General features: G+C 39.2%; 2 protein-coding genes and 1 non-coding gene across 3 annotated transcripts in view; 1 reads left to right on the top strand and 2 right to left on the bottom strand.

Annotated features, from left to right (window-relative positions):
* Window positions 1–26,905, bottom strand: part of LOC115758984 (semaphorin-1A) — a 176,419-nt gene that overhangs the window by 83,478 nt on the left and 66,036 nt on the right. The window lies entirely within an intron of this gene.
* On the bottom strand, window positions 16,837–16,919 carry Trnal-cag. Its single transcript has one exon. It is a non-coding gene; the product is annotated as a tRNA-Leu (tRNA).
* Window positions 21,423–23,803, top strand: LOC115758981 (larval serum protein 1 gamma chain). The gene is made up of 2 exons (XM_030699784.1): window positions 21,423–21,632; window positions 21,692–23,803. The coding sequence occupies exons 1-2, from the start codon at window positions 21,423–21,425 to the stop codon at window positions 23,801–23,803; spliced, it is 2,322 nt and encodes a 773-aa protein (XP_030555644.1).

The raw sequence follows: 26,905 nt of genomic DNA, 5'->3' as shown, positions 1-26,905 counted from the left end.
CCCAAGATTCGTATATAGACATGGGTCAAAATGTACCAGCCCCCTAACTCGGCCAAATCTCATCCGATTTTCACGAAGTTTGGCTTTTTCTTCATGGTTTTCCCTCTAGATTAATGTGGCATTCAAATATGAACAGCGATTTTTTAGTCGAAATTCATGTCCAAATCTTACCCCAAGATTCGTATCTAGACATAGGTCAAAAATTACCACCCCCATAACTCGGCCAAATCTCATCCGATTTTCACGAAGTTTGGCTTTTTCTTCATGGTTTTCCCTCTAGATTAATGTTTTTTGGTCGAAATTCATGTCCAAATCTTACCCCAAGATTCGTATATAGACATGGGTCAAAATGTACCAGCCCCATAACTCGGCCAAATCTCATCCGATTTTCACGAAGTTTGGCTTTTTCTTCATGGTTTTCCCTCTAGATTATTGTGGCATTCAAATCTCGACACCGATTTTTTGGTCGAAATACATGTCCAAATCTTACCCCAAGATTCGTATCTAGACATAGGTCAAAATTTACCACCCCCATATCTCGGCCAAATCTCATCCGATTTTCACGAAGTTTGGCTTTTTCTTCATGGTTTTCCCTCTAGATTATTGTGGCATTCAAATCTCGACACCGATTTTTTGGTCGAAATTCATGTCCAAATCTTACCCCAAGATTCGTATCTAGATATAGGTCAAAATTTACCACCCCCATATCTCGGCCAAATCTCATCCGATTTTCACGAAGTTTGGCTTTTTCTTCATGGTTTTCCCTCTAGATTAATGTGGCATTCAAATCTCGACACAGATTTTTTGGTCGAAATTCATGTCCAAATTTTACCCCAAGATTCGTATCTAGACATAGGTCAGAATTTACCACCCCCATATCTCGGCCAAATCTCATCCGATTTTCACGAAGTTTGGCTTTTTCTTCATGGTTTTCCCTCTAGATTAATGTGGCATTCAAATCTCGACACCGATTTTTTGGTCGAAATTCATGTCCAAATTTTACCCCAAGATTCGTATATAGACATAGGTCAAAATTTACCACCCCCATATCTCGGCCAAATCTCATCCGATTTTCACGAAGTTTGGCTTTTTCTTCATGGTTTTCCCTCTAGATTAATGTGGCATTCAAATCTCGACACCGATTTTTTGGTCGAAATTCATGTCCAAATTTTACCCCAAGATTCGTATATAGACATAGGTCAAAATTTACCACCCCCATATCTCGGCCAAATCTCATCCGATTTTCACGAAGTTTGGCTTTTTCTTCATGGTTTTCCCTCTAGATTAATGTGGCATTCAAATATGAACAGCGATTTTTTAGTCGAAATTCATGTCCAAATCTTACCCCAAGATTCGTATCTAGACATAGGTCAAAAATTACCACCCCCATAACTCGGCCAAATCTCATCCGATTTTCACGAAGTTTGGCTTTTTCTTCATGGTTTTCCCTCTAGATTAATGTGGCATTCAAATCTCGACACCGATTTTTTGGTCGAAATTCATGTCCAAATCTTACCCCAAGATTCGTATATAGACATAGGTCAAAATTTACCACCCCCATATCTCGGCCAAATCTCATCCGATTTTCACGAAGTTTGGCTTTTTCTTCATGGTTTTCCCTCTAGATTATTGTGGCATTCAAATCTCGACACCGATTTTTTGGTCGAAATTCATGTCCAAATCTTACCCCAAGATTCGTATATAGACATGGGTCAAAATGTACCAGCCCCATAACTCGGCCAAATCTCATCCGATTTTCACGAAGTTTCGATTTTTCTTCATGATTTTCCCTCTAGATTAATGTGGCATTCAAATATGAACAGCGATTTTTTAGTCGAAATTCATGTCCAAATCTTACCCCAAGATTCGTATCTAGACATAGGTCAAAAATTACCACCCCCATAACTCGGCCAAATCTCATCCGATTTTCACGAAGTTTGGCTTTTTCTTCATGGTTTTCCCTCTAGATTAATGTGGCATTCAAATCTCGACACCGATTTTTTGGTCGAAATTCATGTCCAAATCTTACCCCAAGATTCGTATATAGACATAGGTCAAAATTTACCACCCCCATATCTCGGCCAAATCTCATCCGATTTTCACGAAGTTTGGATTTTTCTTCATGGTTTTCCCTCTAGATTAATGTGGCATTCAAATCTCGACACCGATTTTTTAGTCGAAATTCATGTCCAAATCTTACCCCAAGATTCGTATCTAGACATAGGTCAAAAATTACCACCCCCATAACTCGGCCAAATCTCATCCGATTTTCACGAAGTTTGGCTTTTTCTTCATGGTTTTCCCTCTAGATTAATGTGGCATTCAAATCTCGACACCGATTTTTTGGTCGAAATTCATGTCCAAATCTTACCCCAAGATTCGTATATAGACATGGGTCAAAATGTACCAGCCCCATAACTCGGCCAAATCTCATCCGATTTTCACGAAGTTTGGCTTTTTCTTCATGGTTTTCCCTCTAGATTATTGTGGCATTCAAATCTCGACACCGATTTTTTGGTCGAAATTCATGTCCAAATCTTACCCCAAGATTCGTATATAGACATGGGTCAAAATGTACCAGCCCCATAACTCGGCCAAATCTCATCCGATTTTCACGAAGTTTCGATTTTTCTTCATGATTTTCCCTCTAGATTAATGTGGCATTCAAATCTCGACACCGATTTTTTGGTCGAAATTCATGTCCAAATCTTACCCCAAGATTCGTATATAGACATAGGTCAAAATTTACCACCCCCATATCTCGGCCAAATCTCATCCGATTTTCACGAAGTTTGGCTTTTTCTTCATGGTTTTCCCTCTAGATTAATGTGGCATCCAAATCTCGACACCGATTGTTTGGTCGAAATTCATGTCCAAATTTTACCCCAAGATTCGTATATAGACATAGGTCAAAATTTACCACCCCCATATCTCGGCCAAATCTCATCCGATTTTCACGAAGTTTGGCATTTTCTTCATGGTTTTCCCTCTAGATTAATGTGCCATTCAAATCTCGACACCGATTTTTTGGTCGAAATTCATGTCCAAATCTTACCCCAAGATTCGTATATAGACATGGGTCAAAATGTACCAGCCCCCTAACTCGGCCAAATCTCATCCGATTTTCACGAAGTTTGGCTTTTTCTTCATGGTTTTCCCTCTAGATTAATGTGGCATTCAAATATGAACAGCGATTTTTTAGTCGAAATTCATGTCCAAATCTTACCCCAAGATTCGTATCTAGACATAGGTCAAAAATTACCACCCCCATAACTCGGCCAAATCTCATCCGATTTTCACGAAGTTTGGCTTTTTCTTCATGGTTTTCCCTCTAGATTAATGTGGCATTCAAATCTCGACACCGATTTTTTGGTCGAAATTCATGTCCAAATCTTACCCCAAGATTCGTATATAGACATAGGTCAAAATTTACCACCCCCATATCTCGGCCAAATCTCATCCGATTTTCACGAAGTTTGGATTTTTCTTCATGGTTTTCCCTCTAGATTAATGTGGCATTCAAATCTCGACACCGATTTTTTAGTCGAAATTCATGTCCAAATCTTACCCCAAGATTCGTATCTAGACATAGGTCAAAAATTACCACCCCCATAACTCGGCCAAATCTCATCCGATTTTCACGAAGTTTGGCTTTTTCTTCATGGTTTTCCCTCTAGATTAATGTGGCATTCAAATCTCGACACCGATTTTTTGGTCGAAATTCATGTCCAAATCTTACCCCAAGATTCGTATATAGACATAGGTCAAAATTTACCACCCCCATATCTCGGCCAAATCTCATCCGATTTTCACGAAGTTTGGATTTTTCTTCATGGTTTTCCCTCTAGATTAATGTGGCATTCAAATCTCGACACCGATTTTTTGGTCGAAATTCATGTCCAAATCTTACCCCAAGATTCGTATATAGACATGGGTCAAAATGTACCAGCCCCATAACTCGGCCAAATCTCATCCGATTTTCACGAAGTTTGGCTTTTTCTTCATGGTTTTCCCTCTAGATTATTGTGGCATTCAAATCTCGACACCGATTTTTTGGTCGAAATTCATGTCCAAATCTTACCCCAAGATTCGTATATAGACATGGGTCAAAATGTACCAGCCCCATAACTCGGCCAAATCTCATCCGATTTTCACGAAGTTTGGCTTTTTCTTCATGGTTTTCCCTCTAGATTATTGTGGCATTCAAATCTCGACACCGATTTTTTGGTCGAAATTCATGTCCAAATCTTACCCCAAGATTCGTATCTAGACATAGGTCAAAATTTACCACCCCCATATCTCGGCCAAATCTCATCCGATTTTCACGAAGTTTGGCTTTTTCTTCATGGTTTTCCCTCTAGATTAATGTGGCATTCAAATCTCGACACCGATTTTTTGGTCGAAATTCATGTCCAAATTTTACCCCAAGATTCGTATATAGACATAGGTCAAAATTTACCACCCCCATATCTCGGCCAAATCTCATCCGATTTTCACGAAGTTTGGCTTTTTCTTCATGGTTTTCCCTCTAGATTATTGTGGCTTCAAATCTCGACACCGATTTTTTGGTCGAAATTCATGTCCAAATTTTACCCCAAGATTCGTATATAGACATAGGTCAAAATTTACTACCCCCATATCTCGGCCAAATCTCATCCGATTTTCACGAAGTTTGGATTTTTCTTCATGGTTTTCCCTCTAGATTAATGTGGCATTCAAATCTCGACACCGATTTTTTGGTCGAAATTCATGTCCAAATTTTACCCCAAGATTCGTATATAGACATAGGTCAAAATTTACCACCCCCATATCTCGGCCAAATCTCATCCGATTTTCACGAAGTTTGGCTTTTTCTTCATGGTTTTCCCTCTAGATTAATGTGGCATTCAAATCTCGACACCGATTTTTTGGTCGAAATTCATGTCCAAATCTTACCCCAAGATTCGTATATAGACATGGGTCAAAATGTACCAGCCCCATAACTCGGCCAAATCTCATCCGATTTTCACGAAGTTTGGCTTTTTCTTCATGGTTTTCCCTCTAGATTATTGTGGCATTCAAATCTCGACACCGATTTTTTGGTCGAAATACATGTCCAAATCTTACCCCAAGATTCGTATCTAGACATAGGTCAAAATTTACCACCCCCATATCTCGGCCAAATCTCATCCGATTTTCACGAAGTTTGGCTTTTTCTTCATGGTTTTCCCTCTAGATTATTGTGGCATTCAAATCTCGACACCGATTTTTTGGTCGAAATTCATGTCCAAATCTTACCCCAAGATTCGTATCTAGACATAGGTCAAAATTTACCACCCCCATATCTCGGCCAAATCTCATCCGATTTTCACGAAGTTTGGCTTTTTCTTCATGGTTTTCCCTCTAGATAAATCTGGCACTCAAATATGAACCGCGATTTTTTAGTCGAAATTCATGTCCAAATCTTACCCCAAGATTCGTATATAGACATAGGTCAAAATTTACTACCCCCATATCTCGGCCAAATCTCATCCGATTTTTACGAAGTTTGGATTTTTCTTCATGGTTTTCCCTCTAGATTAATGTGGCATTCAAATCTCGACACCGATTTTTTGGTCGAAATTCATGTCCAAATCTTACCCCAAGATTCGTATATAGACATAGGTCAAAATTTACCACCCCCATATCTCGGCCAAATCTCATCCGATTTTCACGAAGTTTCGATTTTTCTTCATGATTTTCCCTCTAGATAAATCTGGCATTCAAATCTCGACACAGATTTTTTGGTCGAAATTCATGTCCAAATTTTACCCCAAGATTCGTATCTAGACATAGGTCAGAATTTACCACCCCCATATCTCGGCCAAATCTCATCCGATTTTCACGAAGTTTGGCTTTTTCTTCATGGTTTTCCCTCTAGATTAATGTGGCATTCAAATCTCGACACCGATTTTTTTGTCGAAATTCATGTCCAAATCTTACCCCAAGATTCGTATCTAGACACAGGTCAAAAATTACCACCCCCATATCTCGGCCAAATCTCATCAGATTTTCACGAAGTTTCGATTTTTCTTCATGATTTTCCCTCTAGATTAATGTGGCATTCAAATCTCGACACCGATTTTTTGGTCGAAATTCATGTCCAAATCTTACCCCAAGATTCGTATATAGACATAGGTCAAAAATTACCACCCCCATATCTCGGCCAAATCTCATCCGATTTTCACGAAGTTTCGATTTTTCTTCATGATTTTCCCTCTAGATAAATCTGGCATTCAAATATGAACCGCGATTTTTTAGTCGAAATTCATGTCCAAATCTTACCCCAAGATTCGTATATAGACATAGGTCAAAATTTACCACCCCATATCTCGGCCAAATCTCATCCGATTTTCACGAAGTTTGGAATTTTCTTCACGGTTTTCCCTCTAGATTAATGTGGCATTCAAATCTCGACACCGATTTTTTGGTCGAAATTCATGTCCAAATCTTACCCCAAGATTCGTATCTAGACATAGGTCAAAATTTACCACCCCCATATCTCGGCCAAATCTCATCCGATTTTCACGAAGTTTGGCTTTTTCTTCATGGTTTTCCCTCTAGATTAATGTGCCATTCAAATCTCGACACCGATTTTTTGGTCGAAATTCATGTCCAAATTTTACCCCAAGATTCGTATATAGACATAGGTCAAAATTTACCACCCCCATATCTCGGCCAAATCTCATCCGATTTTCACGAAGTTTGGCTTTTTCTTCATGGTTTTCCCTCTAGATTATTGTGGCTTCAAATCTCGACACCGATTTTTTGGTCGAAATTCATGTCCAAATTTTACCCCAAGATTCGTATCTAGACATAGGTCAAAATTTACCACCCCCATATCTCGGCCAAATCTCATCCGATTTTCACGAAGTTTGGCTTTTTCTTCATGGTTTTCCCTCTAGATTAATGTGGCATTCAAATCTCGACACAGATTTTTTGGTCGAAATTCATGTCCAAATTTTACCCCAAGATTCGTATCTAGACATAGGTCAGAATTTACCACCCCCATATCTCGGCCAAATCTCATCCGATTTTCACGAAGTTTGGCTTTTTCTTCATGGTTTTCCCTCTAGATTAATGTGGCATTCAAATCTCGACACCGATTTTTTGGTCGAAATTCATGTCCAAATTTTACCCCAAGATTCGTATATAGACATAGGTCAAAATTTACCACCCCCATATCTCGGCCAAATCTCATCCGATTTTCACGAAGATTGGCTTTTTCTTCATGGTTTTCCCTCTAGATTAATGTGGCATTCAAATCTCGACACCGATTTTTTGGTCGAAATTCATGTCCAAATCTTACCCCAAGATTCGTATCTAGACACAGGTCAAAAATTACCACCCCCATATCTCGGCCAAATCTCATCAGATTTTCACGAAGTTTCGATTTTTCTTCATGATTTTCCCTCTAGATTAATGTGGCATTCAAATCTCGACACCGATTTTTTGGTCGAAATTCATGTCCAAATCTTACCCCAAGATTCGTATATAGACATAGGTCAAAAATTACCACCCCCATATCTCGGCCAAATCTCATCCGATTTTCACGAAGTTTCGATTTTTCTTCATGATTTTCCCTCTAGATAAATCTGGCATTCAAATATGAACCGCGATTTTTTAGTCGAAATTCATGTCCAAATCTTACCCCAAGATTCGTATATAGACATAGGTCAAAATTTACCACCCCATATCTCGGCCAAATCTCATCCGATTTTCACGAAGTTTGGAATTTTCTTCATGGTTTTCCCTCTAGATTAATGTGGCATTCAAATCTCGACACCGATTTTTTGGTCGAAATTCATGTCCAAATCTTACCCCAAGATTCGTATATAGACATAGGTCAAAATTTACCACCCCCATAACTCGGCCAAATCTCATCCGATTTTCGCGAAGTTTGGCTTTTTCTTCATGGTTTTCCCTCTAGATTAATGTGGCATTCAAATCTCGACACCGATTTTTTGGTCGAAATTCATGTCCAAATCTTACCCCAAGATTCGTATCTAGACACAGGTCAAAAATTACCACCCCCATATCTCGGCCAAATCTCATCCGATTTTCACGAAGTTTCGATTTTTCTTCATGATTTTCCCTCTAGATAAATCTGGCATTCAAATATGAACCGCGATTTTTTAGTCGAAATTCATGTCCAAATCTTACCCCAAGATTCGTATCTAGACACAGGTCAAAAATTACCACCCCATATCTCGGCCAAATCTCATCCGATTTTCACGAAGTTTGGAATTTTCTTCATGGTTTTCCCTCTAGATTAATGTGGCATTCAAATCTCGACACCGATTTTTTGGTCGAAATTCATGTCCAAATCTTACCCCAAGATTCGTATATAGACATAGGTCAAAATTTACCACCCCATATCTCGGCCAAATCTCATCCGATTTTCACGAAGTTTGGAATTTTCTTCATGGTTTTCCCTCTAGATTAATGTGGCATTCAAATCTCGACACCGATTTTTTAGTCGAAATTCATGTCCAAATCTTACCCCAAGATTCGTATCTAGACATAGGTCAAAATTTACCACCCCATATCTCGGCCAAATCTCATCCGATTTTCACGAAGTTTGGATTTTTCTTCATGGTTTTCCCTCTAGATTAATGTGGCATTCAAATCTCGACACCGATTTTTTGGTCGAAATTCATGTCCAAATCCTACCCCAAGATTCGTATATAGACATAGGTCAAAATTTACCACCCCCATAACTCGGCCAAATCTCATCCGATTTTCACGAAGTTTGGCTTTTTCTTCATGGTTTTCCCTCTAGATTAATGTGGCATTCAAATCTCGACACCGATTTTTTGGTCGAAATTCATGTCCAAATCTTACCCCAAGATTCGTATCTAGACACAGGTCAAAAATTACCACCCCCATATCTCGGCCAAATCTCATCCGATTTTCACGAAGTTTCGATTTTTCTTCATGATTTTCCCTCTAGATAAATCTGGCATTCAAATATGAACCGCGATTTTTTAGTCGAAATTCATGTCCAAATCTTACCCCAAGATTCGTATATAGACATAGGTCAAAATTTACCACCCCATATCTCGGCCAAATCTCATCCGATTTTCACGAAGTTTGGATTTTTCTTCATGGTTTTCCCTCTAGATTAATGTGGCATTCAAATCTCGACACCGATTTTTTGGTCGAAATTCATGTCCAAATCTTACCCCAAGATTCGTATATAGACATAGGTCAAAATTTACCACCCCCATAACTCGGCCAAATCTCATCCGATTTTCACGAAGTTTGGCTTTTTCTTCATGGTTTTCCCTCTAGATTAATGTGGCATTCAAATCTCGACACCGATTTTTTGGTCGAAATTCATGTCCAAATCTTACCCCAAGATTCGTATCTAGACATAGGTCAAAATTTACCACCCCCATATCTCGGCCAAATCTCATCCGATTTTCACGAAGTTTGGCTTTTTCTTCATGGTTTTCCCTCTAGATTAATGTGGCATTCAAATCTCGACACCGATTTTTTGGTCGAAATTCATGTCCAAATCTTACCCCAAGATTCGTATCTAGACACAGGTCAAAAATTACCACCCCCATATCTCGGCCAAATCTCATCAGATTTTCACGAAGTTTCGATTTTTCTTCATGATTTTCCCTCTAGATTAATGTGGCATTCAAATCTCGACACCGATTTTTTGGTCGAATTTCATGTCCAAATCTTACCCCAAGATTCGTATCTAGACACAGGTCAAAAATTACCACCCCCATATCTCGGCCAAATCTCATCCGATTTTCACGCAGTTTCGATTTTTCTTCATGATTTTCCCTCTAGATAAATCTGGCATTCAAATATGAACCGCGATTTTTTAGTCGAAATTCATGTCCAAATCTTACCCCAAGATTCGTATATAGACATAGGTCAAAATTTACCACCCCATATCTCGGCCAAATCTCATCCGATTTTCACGAAGTTTGGATTTTTCTTCATGGTTTTCCCTCTAGATTAATGTGGCATTCAAATCTCGACACCGATTTTTTGGTCGAAATTCATGTCCAAATCTTACCCCAAGATTCGTATATAGACATAGGTCAAAATTTACCACCCCCATAACTCGGCCAAATCTCATCCGATTTTTACGAAGTTTGGCTTTTTCTTCATGGTTTTCCCTCTAGATTAATGTGGCATTCAAATCTCGACACCGATTTTTTGGTCGAAATTCATGTCCAAATCTTACCCCAAGATTCGTATCTAGACATAGGTCAAAATTTACCACCCCCATATCTCGGCCAAATCTCATCCGATTTTCACGAAGTTTGGCTTTTTCTTCATGGTTTTCCCTCTAGATTAATGTGGCATTCAAATCTCGACACCGATTTTTTGGTCGAAATTCATGTCCAAATCTTACCCCAAGATTCGTATCTAGACACAGGTCCAAAATTACCACCCCCATATCTCGGCCAAATCTCATCCGATTTTCACGAAGTTTCGATTTTTCTTCATGATTTTCCCTCTAGATAAATCTGGCATTCAAATATGAACCGCGATTTTTTAGTCGAAATTCATGTCCAAATCTTACCCCAAGATTCGTATATAGACATAGGTCAAAATTTACCACCCCATATCTCGGCCAAATCTCATCCGATTTTCACGAAGTTTGGATTTTTCTTCATGGTTTTCCCTCTAGATTAATGTGGCATTCAAATCTCGACACCGATTTTTTGGTCGAAATTCATGTCCAAATCTTACCCCAAGATTCGTATATAGACATAGGTCAAAATTTACCACCCCCATAACTCGGCCAAATCTCATCCGATTTTTACGAAGTTTGGCTTTTTCTTCATGGTTTTCCGTCCAAATTTTACCCCAAGATTCGTATATAGACATAGGTCAAAATTTACCACCCCCATATCTCGGCCAAATCTCATCCGATTTTCACGAAGTTTGGCTTTTTCTTCATGGTTTTCCCTCTAGATTAATGTGGCATTCAAATCTCGACACCGATTTTTTGGTCGAAATTCATGTCCAAATCTTACCCCAAGATTCGTATCTAGACACAGGTCAAAAATTACCACCCCCATATCTCGGCCAAATCTCATCCGATTTTCACGAAGTTTCGATTTTTCTTCATGATTTTCCCTCTAGATTAATGTGGCATTCAAATCTCGACACCGATTTTTTGGTCGAAATTCATGTCCAAATCTTACCCCAAGATTCGTATCTAGACACAGGTCAAAAATTACCACCCCCATATCTCGGTCAAATCTCATCCGATTTTCACGAAGTTTCGATTTTTCTTCATGATTTTCCCTCTAGATAAATCTGGCATTCAAATATGAACCGCGATTTTTTAGTCGAAATTCATGTCCAAATCTTACCCCAAGATTCGTATATAGACATAGGTCAAAATTTACCACCCCCATATCTCGGCCAAATCTCATCCGATTTTCACGAAGTTTGGCTTTTTCTTCATGGTTTTCCCTCTAGATTAATGTGGCATTCAAATCTCGACACCGATTTTTTGGTCGAAATTCATGTTCAAATATTACCCCAAGATTCGTATATAGACATAGGTCAAAATTTACCACCCCCATATCTCGGCCAAATCTCATCCGATTTTCACGAAGTTTGGATTTTTCTTCATGGTTTTCCCTCTAGATTAATGTGGCATTCAAATCTCGACACCGATTTTGTGGTCGAAATTCATGTCCAAACCTTACCCCAAGATTCGTATATAGACATAGGTCAAAATTTACCACCCCCATATCTCCGTCAAATCTCATCCGATTTTCACGAAGTTTGGATTTTTCTTCATGGTTTTCCCTCTAGATTAATGTTGCATTCAAATCTCGACACCGATTTTTTGGTCGAAATTCATGTCCAAATCTTACCCCAAGATTCGTATATAGACATAGGTCAAAATTTACCACCCCCATATCTCGGCCAAATCTCATCCGATTTTCACGAAGTTTCGATTTTTCTTCATGATTTTCCCTCTAGATAAATCTGGCATTCAAATATGAACCGCGATTTTTTAGTCGAAATTCATGTCCAAATCTTACCCCAAGATTCGTATATAGACATAGGTCAAAAATTACCCCCCCCTCCATAACTCGGTCAAATCTCATCCGATTTTCACGAAGTTTGGCTTTTTCTTCATGGTTTTCCCTCTAGATTAATGTGGCATTCAAATCTCGACACCGATTTTTTGGTCGAAATTCATGTCCAAATCTTACCCCAAGATTCGTATATAGACATAGGTCAAAATTTACCACCCCCATATCTCGGCCAAATCTCATCCGATTTTCACGAAGTTTGGCTTTTTCTTCATGGTTTGCCCTCTAGATTAATGTGGCATTCAAATCTCGACACCGATTTTTTGGTCGAAGTTCATGTCCAAATCTTACCAAGATTCGTATCTCGGCCAAATCTCATCCGATTTTCACAACATGGGTCAAAATTTACCACCCTCATATCTCGGCCAAATCTCATCCAATTTTCACGAAATTAAAATTGGGTATTTGTGCGAAAGCCAAATGTATGTAACAGGCAGTAGGAAGCAACTCCGACCCCATAAAGTATATATATTCTAGATCAGCATAAATAGCTGAGTCGATCTAGCCATATCCGTCAGTCTGTCCGTCCGTCCGTCCGTATGTATGAACGCAAGGATCGCAGAACCTATAAGAGCTAGAGACTTGAAATTTTAGATGTAGATGCTCCTAGCTCCCGCGCAGATCGAGTTTGTTTCCGATAATCGATAACTTACTCCGTTTCCAAGCAATCGATAAAAATCGTTATTGATATCCTGCTTTTGGGCAATTTTGGTAAATAATAAGAACTAGAGTCACCAAACTTGACACATAGCTTCTAAAATTGAATATATATGCTTTTGATGTTGGAAGAAGAGGGTTCAGGGTATCCCTTAGTCAGGAGCTCCCGACTAGAACCTCTTACTTGTTTTTTCTTGGATTCGATCAAAAAAATATCAAAAATATGAATTAGAGGAACTTTTCTTTTAAAAACATTCATGACACTTTCTCCAAATGGAATATTCATTACGATGGAATATTACTCCTTGGTATTTTGTACATAAATCCATTTTCTATTATCTGTGTTAACAGCATTATCCTTTTTAAGCTTGTCAACATTTTTCTTGTTTACATAAAAGAATACTTTTCTGAGAAAAATACTAAAGTGCGCTAACTTTACTATAATAAAAGAGAGTTCCTGGAACTTGTTACTATAAGACTTGTTTTCTCTCCAACAAGCTGGCACATTCTACAAAATTCAAATAAAGTTTATAATAAAATGAATTTATATAAAACAACTCCTACTAATTAACCCTGGTTTTTCTAGGAAATAACTTGTTAAGAGCAGCTGCTTCCCCAGGGTTTTCCCCAGCATTTAAATCAATCCAAATAACGTACAAGTGCTTGTCAACCAAGTCAAATGCCCTTAAAAGCGAAAAAAAGGTTTTTACATGGTAAAAGCGTTTGTTTTATATACAATGGAAATCGTAAATGTCATCATTATTATCATTATTTTGCGGTTGTTGAATGCTTTGAGCTACTTGTGGCTGACAGCTTTAACCCAACGTCAAAGCAAAAAAAAACACCCACCGGCTACCACCCAATTTTCTACTCGCTGGCCCTGGCCTACCCAAGACGTAAGCTTTGCCTGTTCAGCGACTTTGGTTTTATTTATTTAAAGGCCAAAAACCCGATGAAGCCCAAAGTCTTAAGTGGTGAAAAAGCATTCGCTTTGAGCTCGTAACGGTATTCAGGCCTTTCATAATTTCTGTGTGATGGCGCCGCCATTTTAATATTGAAGGATGGTGGCCTGAAGGAGGTTTTTATTCTGTGAGGGCCTTTGCGGCTCCAAAAGTACACACACACACGCAGTTCGCAGACATTGACTATACACACTTAACGGCACACGTAGCAGTTATACAAAATATGTCGGCAGGGTAGGGTGGGTGGGTGCGGAGGGTCGTTGGAGTAGCAAAAGAAATAAAGTAAACGAATGTAAAAATAAAGGCGCTTGCGGCAATGAAACGAATACAAAGACAATGATGAAGATGAAGATGACGACGTGGCCAAAGCAAATTTGCCACTAAACAAACGTGAAAAAACATACGAGAATAGAGAAGAATATGCAAGCAGAAACTGTATGGTTATTTATCGTCGGAAAAACACTCCTCTGACAAACGGAAGTTAAATAACGTACCGTTATTTACATACTAAGTGCTACTTCAAAGAATGGCGGCATCCTCTAATGGCGACAGGCCAATCTGAAGTTTGGTATCTGCTAGTGTGATATATAATAACTATCCCATAAGTACAGAGATATGTGAGTTTTGAGTATACTTATCATGGTCATTATCATTATTCGATAGCGATTAAAAATAGTCGAAGACTTGTCATGCACATGTGTACGTACCTGCAAAGATACAAGAATTGAATCGGAGTTAGTAAAGGTTATAAAGTTATCCTAATTAATATATTGGAGGGAAATATTTGATTTGATATTTCGTTAAGCGCATAAGACGTAAATTGTGAAGCAAAATAAGCTGCTTTTCACAGCGCGACAGACACTTTTCACCACACAGGTAAAGTTCTTAAGGTCGGTGTAGTTCCTGCCGTTTAATTTATTAATTATACAATCTCGACCTCCTGTTTTCCATCTTAGCTACGAAATCTGTAAAGTACGTCACAAAAAACTCGTAGCAAAAATCTTTGGTTGCTTAAGCGGCTCAAATAATAATTAAAATATTCGATGGAACAAATTTTTTTTTACAAACTTCTTACCACTGCGGTGCTGCTGCTTCTGCATAAGAAGAACTTTCTTCTCAGACTTTTAATTTTGTAGATAGATTAATTACCAAAAAGTTACGCAACCAGCTAGAAAGCTTTTATAACTTGTGGAGGACAATGTGCAACGTATAGAAGCAGGCATCTTCGTCTGTATAAAGTTTGAATATTCTTGATCAGCATCGACAGAGTTGACATATCCATGACCGTCCGTCCGCCTGTCTATTTTTATGCGAACTAGTCTGTCAATTTTGAAGCTACCGTCTTGCAACTTAGATTAGTCCGGATCGTATGACTGTATTACATAGCTGCCAATTTCGACATTTATTCATTTCACTATGCTCCCTACATATATGCAAAATATTGTCAACATCGAACCACTAAAGCTCATTTTATCTTAAATTTTTTATTTGTGAAGGAAATTTCTGTAAAGGTATGAGATATCCTTACTTTTTAGTTGTTATATAGAAAATCACTTCGATATTCTTTGCATATAACATTTAGTCGTATTGTTTCCTTTGATTAGGAATAGCAGTCCATGCCGCTGATTAGTTTTCAATGTAGACAGCCACCAGGAGGGCTCAATTTATATTCCAAATATTTCGTTAGCTATTGAAATAAATTCCTATGCAAGTTTTGCATGTATTATATATCATTGCACTACGGGGCTTTAAATAATCGAATTGCATGGCTTTTTTCCGCCCCTTTTCGGTGCGTTGATTTTTTTTTTTTTTTTTTTTCGTAAAAGGAGGTGGGTTTGTATCTGCAGTTGCAGCTGTTTTTTTTTATCATGCTGGCAATTTATTTGCTAGTTGCTGGCAAAGAAAAAACAAAAAAAATGCGAGTAAGAGAAACAGCAATTGTTACAACATTTAAGGATGCCAGCAACGAGGACAAAAATGGCAATAAAGAAGCCAAAATCAATGGAAATATTCGCGTTTGGCATAAATTCACTTTGGCTTGCATGATAGCCCCTATGGAAAAATCCCACTGCCACGCCCACCGCCCACCGCCCACAAAACAACATTTGAAAATAAAACTTTGTAACCCAGTTTCAATTTTTGGTTGGCAAAAAGGCTGAGCACATGTTGGATGAGGCACATGTCGGCACATAGCAAGCAGCAGCTCCCACAGCCCTCCCAATTTTGCCAGCACAGTTTTTGGAGTTCGATATTTTCCGTTCATGAGCGGCAGGTGTGTGCGTGTGCGTCGTTTGCATTTCGGCAAAGCTGCAAATGGCGGAAAATGAGAGGCCAAAGGAAACGACGAACAACAACAGCAGCAACAAAATGGGTGCTGTGAGAACTTTTATTGTTAGCAGCAGCAGCAACAGTAGCAAAAGAAAAAAAAAGAAGAAAATAACATTTTTGGACGCACTTTTTTGCAATGCTACAATTTTAAACGACTCCTCGGACATGTGTGTGTGTGTGTTTGTGTGTGTATCTGCAGTTAAATATTTTATGAGCTTTCGTTTGTGTCTCTGTGTGTTGCTTTTGGGTTCAGTTTCGTGGTCGTCATGTTGCAAAAAAAAATATTAAAAAAATGGAGGGAAAAATTCAACAAAAGCAAAACCTGCGCAAATGTTTCTGTTGCTGTTTACTCTGCCTGTGATATTGCTGCTTGTAATTCTCTCTACCCCTCTGCCTGCCACTGAACTGCTACAAACATGCCCTACAGCAAATTTATTGAATTCTCGCACAGCAGCAGCAGCCAGCAAAGCAACTTAATTTTCAAGTGAAACTTTGTTAATGTTCGCCATGTGCTCCAAAAAAGTGGCTCACAGACACTTTCAAGTGCCAGCGGCCAAAAACCAGATCCGAACCACCGAAAACTACAAAAATGTACAGCAAGAAGCGTGGGTTTCGTTTATGTTTGCGCATAGGGCAGGGCAACTGTTGAGAATTTAACTTATTTTATATGTATTTGACAGAATTATGTTATGATTGGCTGCAAGAAGTTACAACTTTCAATTTAGTTATTGTAGTTGTTTACCATAACACCAAAAATAATTTTTAAAAATGAAAAAAAATCTTGTCAGAAGTGGGATTCGAACCCACGCCTACAGAGTAGACTGCGACCTGAACGCAGCGCCTTAGACCACTCGGCCATCCTGACTGTTGATACACTTGCGTCACATACGCCACACAAGCAAATCAGCGAAAAAGCAATAACAAAAACAATCAATTAGAACCTATTCATATACGCTGACTGATGACTGAGTCATGGAGAAAAGCTTAAAGCTTTTCAAGACTTTTTAGAGTGAGCCAATTGTTTATTTGAGAACGTGTAATACAATGGGCACTCGCAAATGAAAAAATTAATTTGATAATCAAAAAAAACTATCTTTTGGCAAAATAAAATTTCACTAGATACAATAATTTGAATGACTATTAGAATTTATATATATGTATATATATATTGTTAAGCTTGGCTTTAAGAGATAAATTGCAGTTTGTAAAAATGTTCTTGTGTTCTTGGCTTACAACTTTCCAGAGACTACTGTATCAAATGCGTTGATGCCAATAAGCGATTTAAAGACTTATCACAGTGAGAAAAAAAAACTTGCTCAATTGTCGACTTTAAATGCCTTTTGCTAGCATAAATAAAACTACAATATAAAGGGCGGGCGCAGCGGGCCGGCTGCATGCGAGTGAGACGGCAAATCAAAGTCAGACGCGCAACCAAATGGGGAAACATTGTTCTAAAACAATGAAAATACATGGTAAAAGAGGAGCCCAGGGCTCAGAGCTGGAACCCAACTGAGCGCCCGAAAGCTAACCAACGACATGCAATAAAAGGCAAAAGTGGAATATGTGCCACAGCGCTGAACAGATGCCAACGACCAGCACATATAACAGAGCCCAAACAACCCCTTACCTCTGTACCGCCCTCCCCCTGCCCCTTTCACAACCATCACTAGAGAGTCCACTTGAAACTTTTGCGCTATTGTGCCCCCAAGCGTCATGTACTGCAATTTTTTTTTCTACTACTAACATCAGCTTTTCTGTAGACTTTTTATGTTTCGGGCTCAGTGAATCTTGGCGAGGCACCAGTTCTGTTGGACACGCCCACAACACAAAGGCCTCAAAAAAAAAAAAAAAAAAAACGATCTGTATATATATTTTTATATATCTGGAGCACATGCTGAAAAATGAAAAGCTGTAAAAAAGTTTTGAAATATAATTGCTGCTGCTTCTATTGTAAACTCTATTAAATTTATAAAGTGGGTAAAAATTGTTGTTCTGTTATTGTTTTTTGATTTTATTTTTTCTTTTCCTTTGGCTCGTTTGAAGCATTGATTAATAGTTTTATTGTATTCATGTAGAGGCCATTAATTTTACGTTTTTAATAAAAGAGCACCACTCAATTAAGTATATGGGTCGGGTCACACACACACAAAAACACATTTTGCTTAAAGTGCAAAAGCTCGTGCATTTTATATATGGGCCTATAACAATAAAAACCAGTTTATTAAGCCGACTTTAGTTGGTCAATTGACGGCTTTTACGCAAACATTTTACGGGCATTTAAATTTTGAAAATATGTTATATTGAAAGAATTAAGCAGCTTTCTAAGTGCATAAAAGAGGCTTAATTCCTATATATTGTAATCAATTATTTATTAGAATTGGAAGTGAAACTGTTGCCAGTTAAAATATGAATAATATGTTTTAGTTAAATACTTTACTGTATCTGATAGGAAAATATATAAAGTCCAAAAACTAGAAATGTCTGAGCTACAAACATTTAATATTTAATCGAGTTAATGGTTTATCGCATATTTTACTTGTATTAAGATTTAATCATTTGTTAAACACAAACTACAAATGACTCAGCTCTAAAAATTAAAACTTTTTAAAACTATGCTGATAATCTGGACATAAACTATGAGCTTATCAGCCAGAATAATAATTTCTATGTGACACGCTGTCTGGCGACTTTGCAAGGTCAATGGTTAGATTAGAAGTCATTTATTTAAACGCAGCTGCCTTTGATGTGCCCACATTTTCCAATTCTCAATTTAGGAAAATTTCCCCAGTTACTAGGGCCATCAAAATAAAAGTTGCCCAAAAATGAGGCGTCAAAATGTCTCTAAGGCCCGAACCTGAGTGGAATACTTAAAAACCTGGCAAAGGCGGGTAGCAAGCCATTGGCGAAATGAAAACCCGAAACATGGGAAATGCGATAGCATTTTCATAATTTCGCCATTTGGAAAATATCTCACGCATTTGCAATTATGTGCGGATTTCTCATTTCATTTCATTTCTTCATTTCATTTCATTTACGTTGCGGCCTCGTGGCTTTCGACCCAAGCGAGAAACCGCAGTTGGTTACAACAACCAGATATATAATTTTTTTTGCATTTTGTTGTTATTGTTGCTGCGCTTTTCCTCCTGTTTGCTTGCAGTTGTTCTGCTGCACATTTATGCGCAGCCACATTTCAAAAGCAATAAATTTTGCAGCTTTGCGCTGCAACAAAAAACAAAGAAAAATACAGAAAAAAGAACGAGTAGAAATTGTCGAAGAAAACTTTGCTCATTTGCGCGATTTTGATTTTTTCTACCAACGCAGGCAAGCTAAAATAAATTAAGGAATTGCACACAAAACAACAAATTCAAAGTATGGCAAACTTTTCATTGCTGGGGTGAGCGCTAACGCCCAAGTAAAAACATTCAATATTTTAATAAAAAATAAACTTTTTTAGCAAAACATTGCGCATACTATATAAACGCCAGAAGATGCAGATTTTTGGTAGCCAACTAAAAAATACCCTGTGCGAGGGGAATATATCAATTCCAAATTCATTTGTAAACTTTTTTTTTACAAATATTCAATATTTGAACAAGATATATATTTCTTTCTTTTTTAACAGTTGCGTATTTTTACATTATATATTTTTATAGTGCACAACAAATTATTCCATGTGATTTTATAGAAAAAATTTAATTAATATTATAATACAGGCGACACTATCTTTCATTTATCAAACGATCAAAAACCTTATCTTTTTTTATATTATGTATTTAACAAATAAGAAAAATAGGTAAAATCTTGCCTTTAAAATGATATACCCTTCTGACTGACTAACGAGCTTCGTAAAATACTTTATGCAATTTCGTTTTGTGAAAAAAATATATATATTTCACACGCTTGTTTCTGCAGCGAAAAATTAGTTGCTCTGTTTTGCTTCATCTCTTTTTATAGTGTTTTTTTTCCTAAGGTACCGCGCTCTGTACCCAAACCTCACCCCTCCCGGACGCAATGCTATTATTTTATCCATTGAATTGTGCAAGCTGTGCAATTTGCAGCATATTCCCCCGATATGAAAATTCCTCTCGCGTCTTGCCATGAAAATTAATTGCGCGTTTATTTGTCAAAAGACTTCCTTACAACTTACTGAGTTTTGTTTCGAGCTTGGTTTTTTTTTCATTCGCTTTACCTTACCTTGGAATTTATATTTTTAATTTAATGTATGTATAATTTCAGAAAAATAATATAAGGCATGCGCCAGATGTGCTTATTTGAACACAATTTCAATTAATATGTTTAGCTATATTACACATATGACAACTGTCAAATGTTTAAAAAATGGTTTTAATATAAAAAAAACTGACCCAAAAATTTCATTTAAATAAATTAAAAGGCAATTATTTTTAAAAATTATTATTAATGGTGCAATGTCATTTAATATTGTTAATATTTGCACATCTTTTGCAATTTTGTTCAACTGTTACAATATTTTAATTATTTATTATGCCCTTTTAAAATGGATTACTTGCTTGCATTAATTTATATGATTTTCTGATATATTTACACTTTAGTCCAGCTGAATAAAAATTGTCAGGGGGGTCATGGTAAAATGCAACCTGTGGCATATACATTTGAACATAACATCAAACGCTTTAGTCCACATAATTAATTGGTTTCGATAAAATATCTTAATATACTAATCATTTTGAAAGATTCTACTAGAACTAAGTGATGTGTATCATACTAAAAATACTTAGTTCCGACTTTTCAGGTGATGAACTAAGTGGAATGTAAGTGTACGTTGCGTTGTAGCCTTAAATGCGTGTGTAGCATTATTATAATTATCAAATATAATCGCATTGCAAAAAAGAAAAGCAAAAGTAGAAAGTGTCGAAGATCCCCAGAAATGTATGGATTATCAACGCGCAGCGTCTGAAAGTCGTCGAGTGTCAAATTCATAAATGCTATAGATCATGGAGAACGAAATGCTGCAGTCCGCATAGCGATTACACAACACTGATGTTGACTGCGGCAGCACTGCGGAGCACTATGCAATTGAGCTGCCGCTTGGCTTATCTCACCTGATCCAGCAGCGTGCGATCCAAGGCCAGGGAAGTTGAGCTGGTGATGAGCTGGGCACCTATGCGGCAACTGATAAGTGCGGATCGAATTGCACATAATTGGTGAATTAAATGATGATGTTGGCTATTTTTGGCTGTTGTGCCAAGTGTCTGATACTGATATGGTGCAATGCCGGACATGGTTGGGGTATAAAATCAGCAGCTGCAGCATAGTGAAAGCAACAGTCTTTAGGTGTTTGGAGCTAAAGCATACCAAAGCCGGAGCAGTAAGAGCAAACGCATCAAGGATGAAACTGACATTGGTCCTTCTAGCCCTGGTGGGCTGTGTGGCCGCATTCAGCGTGCCCACCTCGACAAAGGTGAAGATCGCCGATCAAGAATTTTTGCAAAAGCAAAAGTTCTTCTTTGAGATTGTCTACCGCGTGGAGGATCCACTACTGTTCGAGGAATGGATCAAGTTGGGACAAAAATTGGTCGTTGACAAGTCGCTATACACCGTGAGTATTATATGAGCTGAAATAATGGGCTAATCCCTCTAACGCTGTGCTTCCGGCAGAACTTCGACTTCTATATGGAGAAATTCTGGGAGTCTTACAAGCTGGGCGCCTTGCTGCCTAAGGGTGAATTCTTCGGTGCTCTGGTGAAGACCCATCACAAGCAGGCCTGGGGTCTGTTCAACTTCTTCTACTACGCCAAGGACTGGGAAACCTTCTCTCAGAATGTCGCCTGGGCTCGCATCCATGTGAACGAGGGCATGTTTATCTATGCTTTGACCCTGGCTGTTATCCACAAGCCCGAGTTCGAAGGCTTCATACTGCCCCAGATCTATGAGATCTTCCCTCAGTACTTCTTCAACAGCAAATTCGTGTACGAGGCCGAGAAGTTCGACTATGATGTGTTCAGCAAGTATATCATGTACGAAAAGGAATACAAGGACATTCTGTACAAGGACATTAGCGAGTTCAGCGACAACTTCTACTTCTACACCAAGGACTGGAAGACCTGGCAGTGGTGGAAGATGATGGGTCTGGGCGAGCACTGGCACTTCGAGGACAAGTACTTCCTGCGCGAGAACATAGCTCAGTACAACAAGGAACCGAAATACGCCGACATCATTAAGGATGTGCAAAAGTTCTATATGCCTGTCGACTATACCCGCGACATTGACTTCTTCAACGCTGAGAGCAAGCTGAGCTACTTCACCGAGGATTTGGGCTGGAACTCGTACTGGTACTACCTGAACTTGGACTATGCTTTCTTCTTGGATGGCAAGCAATTCGGTCTGGACAAGGATCGTCGCGGCGAATTCTGGATCTACAATGTACAACAGATCTTGGCTCGTTACTACCAGGAGCGTTTGGCCAACGGCTTCGGCGAAATTCCTGAATTCTTCTGGTACAAACAGGTCGAATATGGCTACGATCCTCAGCTGATCTACTACAACGGTGTTGGCTACAGCTACCGCAAGAATTACTTCGAGTACCAGACCTACGGCAAATTCGACATTCTCTACCAGATCCAGAACTTCTTCGACCGCATCTACGATGTGCTGGACACCGGCTACTACAAGACCGCCGATGGCGTTGTCATCGATCTCCACAAGCCCGAGTCTATCAAGTTCATTGGCAACTATCTGCAGGGTAATGTTGATACCTACGACAAGTACTTCTTCAACTACTGGTACGTGCTGTCGCATATGTACTTCGCCGATGTTGACTACTATGACTTCGAGGTGTTCCCCAATGTGTTCCTCAACTTCGAGACCATGCTGCGTGATCCCTTCTTCTACTCCTTCTACAAGAAGTTCACCGATGTCTTCTACAAATTCAAGTTCTTCCTGGGACCCTACACAAAGAAGGATCTGTACTATGAGGGCATCACCATCAAGGATGTGAGCGTTAGCAAGCTGACCACCTACTTCGACTTTGTGGACTTCGATGTTACCAATCTGCTCAATGACAAGATGACCTTTGTCGATGGCAAGTTCGTCTGGGACAAGACTCTTTTGGCCCGTCAGGCCCGCCTCAACCACAAGCCTTTCAACTTCGAGTTCACGATCGATTCAGCCAAGGAGCAGAAGGGTGTTGTGCGCGTCTTCTTGGGACCCAAATTCGACGAGTTTGGTCGCGTCATCCCACTGAAGTACAACAGCCAGAACTTTGTTCAGATCGACAGCTTTGTCTATCCCTTCGTTGCCGGCCAGAACACCATCAAGCGCAGCTCCAAGGAGTTCACCTACACCGCTGAGGATCGCGCCACCTACACTGAACTCTACAAGTACGTCCAGCTGGCCAGCGAAGGCAAATACAAATTCCCATTGGACATTAGTGAGCCGCACAACGCCTTCCCCGATCGTCTGGTGCTGCCACGCGGTTGGGAGCAGGGCTTGCCCATGCAGTTCTACTTCTTTGTCTCGCCCTACACCGAGGATTATGAACAATTCTCCAACTTCGACTACGCCTACCAGGCTGGCGTTGGCTCCGGCACCCGCTTTGTGGACAGCAAACCATTCGGCTATCCCTTCGATCGCTCTGTCGATGAGTACAGCTTCTTCGTGCCCAACGGTTACTTCAAGGACGTCAAGATCTACTATGTCGACACCTTTGCCAAGTACTTCGAGAAGAAGTATGAGAACTACGGCGTGTTCGACTACTCCGTGGAGTACTAGACGAAGCTATTCGATTTAGCTCTTAATTAATTTCTAATGTTTCTAATGCAATTCCAAAAAATCAAACCAAAAAAAAAAAAACTCAGAAAACCAAGAAGAACAACGAAACGATGAAGACCAAAGCTTAAAATAAAGAAACAAAAATTAAACAAATTCAACATTGAGTTCTTTTTTGATAGATATTTTTTAACCTTTCAGCAAACATACATATAAATAAAAATATACAATAAATATTGTATATTATAATATTTCAAAGATCAAAAATATATCAATTGGAATAATAAGCAAAATTAATTCCCAATATAAAAGTTGATCATTAAATAGCCCAGCAGACATAAGGATTTACGATTATAAAAGTTGATAAAAGAGTAGTAGTAGTAGTTTTTGTAAAATTTTGATCCTACCAAGAGATTTTCGACTCGATATTGGGGGAATAATTAACAAGAAAAATGACAGCCGAACGGGTCGACTAGATCCTGAATTCATATGCTTTATTCGGTCAGAGATCTCCATTATAAAATATCATAGATTTCGAGACGAAAGGATAAGCTTATGAAATAATTCCTATAATATTTTTATACTTTATAGACAATATAACGAATGTGCAACGAATTCAATGGATAACATCAAATGGATGCCGTAAATGCAGTTCGATTCTGGCTTGTTGCACAAAAGCTTTTTCAGGTTGACAAGCAAAGGCGCGACCACTTGATCCTGTGGCAATCCTTTCCAAATGTCATCTCCTTGGCACTCGTTCCGATTGTCATACGCTGCAGCGGCAGCCGGTTAATGTGTCATTCGTACCGCAAACTGTGGCAACGTTGCACTGATTGCATTCGAATTGAAATCAACCGCAAAAACTAATAATAAAGTTCAAATGTTAAATGCGGCTGATCGGAAGGGCGCCGTTCAAACGCAGTACACAGCACAGCGCAGTAACCTGCGCGCCAGCCTCCACCCCAAAGGCAGTTTGATAGCAATGCGGGTGCGTTACCCGATACACACGCACACACACACACAGGCACACACACACTAGCGATTGCCCATTGCGTTTGCTATGTAAATGAAGTTATGCTCTGCGGCTTTGATGTGGCGCCCTATTGCCGCCCATTTTCACAATTGAATCATGAGAGAGACACAAGTATGCCCCATTGCCAAAGCGTTATCTGAGCCGATGTGGCAACCTGATTTGGTAACGATAATTTACAGTTATGCCCAGCGCTGCCAGCCCGCGATTATTGCTGTCTATCGCATCTGCATATCCAGTCGAATTTGAATTCGCATTCGCATTTGCATTTTCAGTTGCAAGCTAGCAGCTGATTACAGATTGCACATTTGGATTTAGGTTCGAATTGGGGTTGGGGTTGGGGTACGTATTCGGGTACGGGGTTCGGTAGTTGGCGGCGAATCCTCTTTGGTCATGAGCCTAATGTTGTTTGCTGTATTCCGAGCGAGTAGTGCAATTTATTACCGACCATCTATTTGGAAATTAGGGCCGGCAGATTGAACGGCATGTGGACAGCAATATGGGGCTAAAAAGTGAACTGTTAAGGGAAATTGGATTTAAAATAAAAACTTATGCTCAAACGATTGTTTAATTAAGTTCAGTTCATTGTCTGCCACCAAGTAAAATGGGAGAAAGCGTTAATATGTACTTTAAATGTATTCAATGTTTTATAGCCTTAGCCCATTGATTCCTTAACCCAAGTAAAAAGCTTTATGTTTCGGTTAAATTGAAACTCTTGCTTCCACTCATCAAAGTTTTGTATCAATTTCAGTTTCAATATCATACCTCACATATTTTGCCATCATCCATTAAAGTTCACCAATCAGTTGTCTTTCATTGTTAAAGCTTACAACGCGCCTCAAATTTCAGCTAAATGGCTTTTGTACAAGTGTCCATATTCTGGCATACTACATATATATATATGTATGTATCTGTAACAGTTACTTTAACAAAGAGCTGAAGCTGCAGAGCATGCCATATTTTATGGCCTGTTTCATTCTCATTTTCCCCAGTGAAAATGTTGAGGAGGGGCCTTGGCAACGGGGCTAATCAGAAATAGTTCCCTGATGCCCGCTCAGACAAGCTGGGCAGACTTAGTCGAGCTTATCCAGCTGGGCATGTCTGCTTTGTTGGTCATGTACTTTGTGTCTACAATTTATTTCAGTCATTTTAATTGATATCGTCGCTGGCACCTCCCTCGATACACCCACAGCATGTAGCTGAAGTGCAGCTTCTTGTTATTTGTAACAATTAATATCCAATATCTGAGCGCTGCCATCATTAGTTTTTGCCAGCCCAGCGACCCACTGTCTGTTCTAGATATCTCACTCGCCGACAACTACAAAAACTGATGATATCAATGAACGAACTATAACAAAAGCATGCGCCAGGGCTAAGTACAAAAAGAGTCACAGATGGAGCAAGGCAAAAAAAAAATAAAAAAAAAATGGAAGCGATTCCTTGTTGTTGTTGTTGTTGTTGTTGTTGTTGTTTTGTCAGGCATTGATGCTGCATTTGACAGACCATTTATCATCGCACTAATTGTGTATCATTAAAAAAAGGCGACGCGGCAGGGCGCAGCAGCGCTGATGTTAATCCAAAGGAAAAACAGGCAGGGCCATTGCCGCAGCTCTGCGCCCAACCAGACGCCCTATCGATGAGCCCCAATGTGGCACGGCCTGACTCTGACAATGGCAGCGCCGTTGGCGGCTGCGCTGTCAGCAGCAGCAGCAGCAGCGACAGCGACAGCAGCAGCGACAACAGGCATGACAGTGATAGAAATCTGTGGCAAGCAGATTAAACATGTTCGCAGACAGCGAAAGGAGCGCGGCTGAGTGCAGAGTAAAGGAGTAGACCATAGAGTTGAATTTGTCGCTGCCAGACGGGCGTTGTAAAAGTCAGTCATGATTATCGCCACTTAGCCACCCGCTAAGCAGGGCGGCCCGACAATGGACTTAGCGCTAATGTATCCAGCTAAAATTTACAGCGGAAGACTAAGATACAAAATTGGAAATATTACAAAGAATGCATTAGAGTTGCCGCAAGTCATGTTGGTGAATTGATTTATTTTGAATTTGATAAGCGTGCAGGTCAAC

Source organism: Drosophila novamexicana, unplaced genomic scaffold (genome assembly GCF_003285875.2).
Source record: "Drosophila novamexicana strain 15010-1031.04,08,12 unplaced genomic scaffold, DnovRS2.1 tig00000193-arrow-pilon, whole genome shotgun sequence".
NCBI lineage: Eukaryota > Metazoa > Arthropoda > Insecta > Diptera > Drosophilidae > Drosophila > Drosophila novamexicana.
This window is presented reverse-complemented; position numbering and strand designations above follow the sequence as displayed.